A 6,820-nucleotide genomic window follows, 5' to 3' on the forward strand; every position below is an offset into this window, starting at 1 on the left:
CAGGGCTGCTGGTCGCAGTAGGAGACGAGGTTAGCGGAGAGTCACTGCCAAGCTGCTGCCGGAGAAGACCAGGTGCACCTAATTTCTCCTGATCATGGCCGCCTCCCTCCCTCTCTCCGCAGACAGTTTCTTTTCCCTACTTCTGGACTGTTCCCCCACTGACCAGACGCCAGAAATCCAGGTCCAGGCTTCCCTCCCAGCTCGGGCCCTGCCTATGGTGTCCAATTCAGGGCAAGGCGACATGCCCCTTGCCATTTGGATGCCATGGTGACACCACCCTATGGCAGATGCCACAGGGTATTTTTATCGTGAGGGTGGACGGCTCGAGGTAGAGGGTCGCCACACCGGTATAATGACGATATAATGGCGTCGTACTGATGGTTTTAAAACACTGGTTGCTAGCATTTTTTAACTATATATTTGTTATGTCGTTAGTTTTACTTTACCGGTCTGCCTCTGGTAAGGATGCCATAATCTTACGTTTAGTAAAGTACTTGCATATGCTCAGTTTAGATGTTGGAATATGTTAATGCCTCCTTCGGTTCATAGGATAGGAATATCATAAGAATGGGAAAACCATAGGAAGTGAGATGGCACGTATCTCAATTCCTATAGGGAAAGAGATGGCACTTGATTCATAAGATAGGGATTTTTCCATTGAGTCTAGGCTAATGTTTTTTTTTTCCTTTGAAATGTGAAGGATTGGTTCCTATCCTACATAGGAATAGGAATCCATTCCTACAAACCAAAGGGCTCCAAAGGAATTTTTCCTACAAAATTCCTATCCTTCAGAATTCCTACAAAATTCTTCTAAACGAAAGGAGGCCTAATATTTGATACCGGATTCTAGGTCAAATAAATGAAATTCGTTACACCCCAAAGATCAAGATGAATCCATCTGGCATAACCATCGTCTTAGCGGGGATATATCATTGCTTATATATGTTATTTGTGGATTGATTGTGTGACCTTCAAGAAATTAATTGCATAAACTAAGCTTTCAAAATTCTAGATGTATAGGATTCTTACAAATGATAGTAGTCATTAGTGGCGATTGGCTACCTTCATATATTTGGGCCTTCATTTGGATGAGCCATATTTGAAGGTGATAGCTAGTTTTGTTTCCTGGCTTGCATGGATTGGACGTGCCTTTGTCAGAAAAATCAAGTCGTGGAGGTGCTGCCAGGATACACCAAAATGCGCACATTCTTACTGTTAACATTTGATTTGGTTCAAGATGGAGTCCTTGGTAAGGGCTGTCCAACTGGCAGAAACTTTTCAAACAAAGGGTATGTTTGCTTTGAGCCCAAGTTCACCCTACCAAAAATTTGGCTAACCAAAATTTTAGCCAAGGTTATCATTGCCAATGATTTGGCCAATGTTGGCAGGAGAAATGAACTGGAGCGGGCAAGCGCACATGGAGCCGCTGAACCACTCATAAACCCCTTGCTGGTAACCCTTAGTTCCATGCCGGAGCCACCCAATCAACCATCAACTCCAAAGTGATAAATACTTACATATGCATCCCATTGGCTGTTATGCATGCCTGGTGCTGGCGTTGGCCGTCATGCATGCGATCCGTACCTAGCAAATGGTTTCTATCTCGCTGTCAGCTTGCATCCCTCCAGACCTCGCATCCATATCCAGAAACTAGCTTCTAGACCTGTACTTTTCTTTCACAACCTGTAGTTATTCTAAATGTTAAACTAGTTTCTGTACACACTTTCTAAATGTTGGGACCAGAGATAAGCTATATTTTGTTCATTTGCTGTTTTCCTTTGCTGGTTTTCTGATCTGGAGGTCAGGGTGGCAAGGCTGCTGGGTAGGTGAAACTGATAATTGGGGGTCACTGATTGCTTCCTTGTGGGAACCAAATCCAGAACAGTTCAAAAACTCAAAAACACTGCGTTGGTATCAAGAACAAAAATAGCGCGCTATACAAAATAGCCCCGCCCCTTAATACGCTATTAGCGAGACATTGTACACTGATTTATTTAGCGAGACGGTTCTCTACACGCTATAGCGTGCTATTTTTTTTCAGTGGTTGGTATTGAAGCTAGTATGAGAGGGTTTATTTTCTATGGTGTCTTTTCTCTAGCTGGAACCATTCTATTGGAAGATTTATTCACTTTGTGTAGGGCATGCCATTCTCTAGGTGCAGCAGAATATACAAGAGGATCCGGTCGTGCATCCTTTGTGTTCTTTGCAATAGATGATGTTCATCTTTTCATCTTGTATGCATGCTATTGCTTAGAGAATATCTTGAAACAACTTGTGTTTGGCTGATTCCCAATGTAGCTGGTTCCCAATGTAGCCGTAAGCTCGTAACACATATTTGTCAATTTTTTGGCCAAGGATTCTTGCACCCTCACTTTGCCACTGTTTGGTAGGAACCTGTGAGAAAGATTGGTGTGTTCCATTGGCAACCAAGTTCCAAATAATTAGACTGAAAAGAAAGAATGGCACGGCAATTTTTTGGCACCAACCAAACATACCCTAAGTCTCATGGACTAGTTGGACCTTGCATTTAAACGGGTTTAGTCTACAGTAACTTCTGCATTCTTGAATGCGGATTGCAGAGGTGCAAGTGAGTGCCCTATATTGCACTTGGGACTTGTTACCTTGTACTACAAGTAGTGTGGTTTTCTATGAATTGAAAATATGACCTCATAAATCCTTACCATTCACTTTTTAGTTTTAGGCAGTTTGTTCCCATCCTGTGTTATGGTTGGCTGTGCTGCAATTTCATAAGATGCTGCTTATTGGAATTTACAAGTTGTATTTGAGAAGATACCGCGGAATGTCATGCGGTGGGCCTTGGAGAAACACAAAGTCCCAGCAAAGTACATTACCCTCATCAAGGCCATGTATGATAATGTTGTGACAAGTGTTCGAACAAGTGATGTCGACACTGATGACTTCCCGATTAAGATAGGACTGCATCAGGGGTCAGCTTTGAGCCCTTATCTTTTTGCATTGGTGATGGATGAGGTCACAAGGTATATACAAGGAGATATCCCATGGTGTATGCTCTTTGCGGATGATGTGGTGCTAGTTGACGATAGTCGGACGGGGGTAAATAGGAAGTTAGAGTTATGGAGACAAACCTTGGAGTCGAAAGGGTTTAGGCTTAGTAGAACTAAAACCAAGTACATGATGTGCGGTTTCAGTACTACTAGGTGTGAGGAGGAGGAGGTTAGCCTTGATGGCCAGGTGGTACCTCAGAAGGACACCTTTCGGTATTTGGGGTCAATGCTGCAGGAGGATGGGGGTATTGATGAAGATGTGAACCATCGAATCAAAGCCGGATGGATGAAGTGGCGCCAAGCTTCTGGCATTCTTTGTGACAAGAGAGTGCCACAAAAGCTAAAAGGCAAGTTCTACAGGACGGCGGTTCGACCCGCAATGTTGTATGGTGCTGAGTGTTGGCCGACTAAAAGGCGACATGTTCAACAGTTAGGTGTGGCGGAGATGCGTATGTTGAGATGGATGTGTGGCCACACGAGGAAGGATCGAGTCCGGAATGATGATATACGAGATAGAGTTGGGGTAGCACCAATTGAAGAGAAGCTTGTCCAACATCGTCTGAGATGGTTTGGGCATATTCAGCGCAGGCCTCTAGAAGCTCCAGTGCATAGCGGACGGCTAAAGCGTGCGGAGAATGTCAAGAGAGGGCGGGGTAGACCGAATTTGACATGGGAGGTCCGTTAAGAGAGACCTGAAGGATTGGAGTATCACCAAAGAGCTAGCTATGGACAGGGGTGCGTGGAAGCTTGCTATCCATGTGCCAGAGCCATGAGTTGGTTGCGAGATCTTATGGGTTTCACCTCTAGCCTACCCCAACTTGTTTGGGACTAAAGGCTTTGTTGTTGTTGTTGTTGTTGTTGTATTTGATGTTTAAAATGTTGGTCTTGGCAAGGAGTAACAGACTTACTACAACTGATGTTCTTCATTTTTTCCGTTAAAGTTGTCGAGTATTGGCATGTTACCCAGAGCTATATACATGTTAATTTATCTCGGAGTTTTTGTTGTGTATTTTATTACTTCTTAGAGTTGGAACTCATGGCTCGTTATGATTAATGCAGGGAGCAGCTGGTGCCGAATGGACCCCAGGGAGCTAGTCCAATCCGGTCGCCGCCAACTGGAGGGCATGCTGGTTTATTTCCAACAAATCCAAATGCACAATCAGTCTGGTCGTTTGATAAGAAAAGGGACAGCATAGAAGTTATGGGCGAAGCAAGGCTCCCTCCTTCCAGTCTAGGGAGTTGAGGAGACATAGGCGTCGGACCGGACTGTATTCCCTTATGCGAAAAACGAAACATAGCCGTCTTATTTAGTAAGCACTCACCTGTTAACATTGTGCGCTTTATGCATTCGTGTTAGGTTTCTCGCCTGATACGTTTGTTTGGTGCATTTTTTGGTGGATTCAATGCAATGCAATGCAATGGTTGGGTTATCTCGTTGCGCACTTGCGGCGCTGTGCATGTTCATCCTCTTGAGTGACCAGTGAGATCATCGGGTTACCCGGAGTCAATTGTTGGTTGCTGACCATATATTTTCTTCTTCTTTTCGCGCATGCTTGGTTGAACACTGAATCTTAGATATTAGTCCGTGTGAAGCATGGCTGTTGCTGTCATACCCTGCAAACGGTAATGGATGCGGAGCTGGAGTGAAACCAGGGGAGAGGAATTGCTGCAGGGTCAAGTGCTGTGGGCATTATCTGCTTTGGTGCATCTTATCCAGTAAGTCACTGCTTGGTCTGCATGCGTCCATTTGGAGGATCAGCTTGGTTGACAAAGGCAGGACCAAATCTGGGCGTGTGGGCGCAAGTGCAGCAGCCATTGCTTGCAAGTGGTTTGCTAGTTTCCAGTGGCCATTCTGCGGCTGCCTAACTCGATTAATACCAGCATGTCCTTTGGTGGTGGTGTGGAACACGAAAGTTCCATTCTTGGGTGACATGGACATTTGATTGTCCGTTTGGTTGTTGCTGTATGACGAAAGCTCGGACGGTTTTTGACTTGATTGCACATGTGCCTGGAGAACGGGCAGATACCATCCCTTTTTACTAGGAGCACTCTTTTGTCTTTGCGTGTTGTATCAGGCATGCATCTACCACACGGGACATGGGAGGGGAATACGGAGTAACGTTCAATTCCACCCTCAAGAAGAAAGTTTGTGAATCAGGCGGATATCCCTTAGGATATGGACATTGTCCTTTTCTAGTGATTGATTGAGACCTACTACTGTTTGTGTGTTTTCCCATACAACGACGCATCAGCTAGCCGACGGAGTAGTAGATACTATAATGCATGCTTTATATTTGCCCTTCATTATAAAACTGTATACTACTAGTGTATTATGATCAGGGTAGTTGCAGTTGTCCTAACTCCGTTTCAAATTATAAGATGTTTTGGATATTTTAACACGAACTATGTAAAATGAGTGAACAAGTACACTAGAATACGTCTAATGTTAGAACATTTTATAATTCGAAACAACAGGAATACTTTCTAACAAGTGTTTGGTTTGATCTACAATTGATTAATCTGTGTGACCGACAAAAAAGAGAGCGGCACGTACCATTTTCCCTCTTCGTTGCCCATTATCTCGCAAACTAGTAAAAAAAAATCTATTATCAGCCTAAACGTGGAGACCCGGTTAAGAAACGGTGACAGCGAGGAACCAAGCTCCGAATGATTTGTCTGAGAGCCCGTAATGAAAGAATGTTACTACAAGGAGGAAGCTTTCCTGCCTGTGTAGCCGCCTTGCCTTGCGTGTTGCGCCGGGCAACCACCCCATGCTTCTTTCTGTGTCATTCATTTAATTATATTTAAAAAGCCTTCGCTCAGTGGTTGGGTATGCGGTTGTACAGCCTAACGTCCCGAGTTCATTTTCTAGAATTGACAAGTGATGTATAGGGGGTTTCCTCCGTTTATTGAGAATCAAATTTGGTGTGTGGTGAAACCACGTATCAAGAAATATGTTGATACTCATTTAAAAAATTCTGAGAACCATGTTTATTTTGGTATTCATACTAAAATGGTCGTATGCATTCCTAGTTGGTGTAGAGACCGGGAAATAAAAATCTCTCCCATTTTTAGGTTGGCCGCCCTTCATCTGCGGCTGCTTGCGCGCACCAACGCGACGCTTCCTTGGCGCCTCCTGCAGCGGCCACGCGCGAGCTCGACAACATGGTGCAGCCATGCGCGGTGGCGGCGGCCATGGCGTTGCCAACCGCTCTACCTCTTGCGGTGACGTGGACGACGGCGACGGCCACAATCCCGCGCTGGTGCCAATGGCAGCAGCGATCGTCCAATCACCCGCAGCGGAGCTAGCAGGGTCATGGCGATGGCGAGCCGGCTCGGGCGGACCTGCACGCCGCCGCGGCCGGCTCCCTCCCGCCTCCTTCCCCACCTCGCCACCGCCATAGGGCGCCGCGGGCAAAGCCCGCACGGCGTCGGCAGCGCTGGGGCTGTCTTCTCTCGCACGCCTCGAAGGATCTCGACGGATCTTGAGCGGTGGCGGCTGATGCATGTACGTCGGCGGTGCGGGCCTAGGAGTAGGGCGTGGTTCTGTGCCTTATCTCGTGTGCCTGGGTCACCTTCAACGCTGTTGGAGGCTGGCAGCTGCGGCTGGGGGTGGCCGCCGGTTCTCCTGGCGACCGGATGCCGGGGCGGCGGCCCCGGAGCTTGGCGGTGTTCCTGCTCGGCACTCGGCGAGCGGTGGCAGGGCGTGGGGCACATGGCGGCGGGCCTCAGCAGCTGGTGGCGGGCGCTGGGCTCGCGGCGGCGCTCCGGCGTGTGCAAGCGGCGGCAGCCCG

General features: G+C 46.9%; 1 protein-coding gene across 1 annotated transcript in view; it reads left to right on the forward strand.

Annotated features, from left to right (window-relative positions):
• The window catches only part of LOC119295483 (stress response protein nst1-like), a 9,036-nt gene extending 4,580 nt beyond the window's left edge, over positions 1-4,456 (forward strand). Inside the window, exon 3 of the mRNA XM_037573908.1 lies at positions 4,086-4,456. Coding sequence (XP_037429805.1) covers positions 4,086-4,269 — 184 coding nt within the window. The 3' untranslated portion in view covers positions 4,270-4,456. The remainder of the gene's footprint in view (positions 1-4,085) is intronic.
• Positions 4,457-6,820: the final 2,364 nt, after the last annotated feature.

The sequence above is a fragment of the Triticum dicoccoides genome, chromosome 4B (genome assembly GCF_002162155.2).
Source record: "Triticum dicoccoides isolate Atlit2015 ecotype Zavitan chromosome 4B, WEW_v2.0, whole genome shotgun sequence".
Lineage (NCBI taxonomy): Eukaryota > Viridiplantae > Streptophyta > Magnoliopsida > Poales > Poaceae > Triticum > Triticum dicoccoides.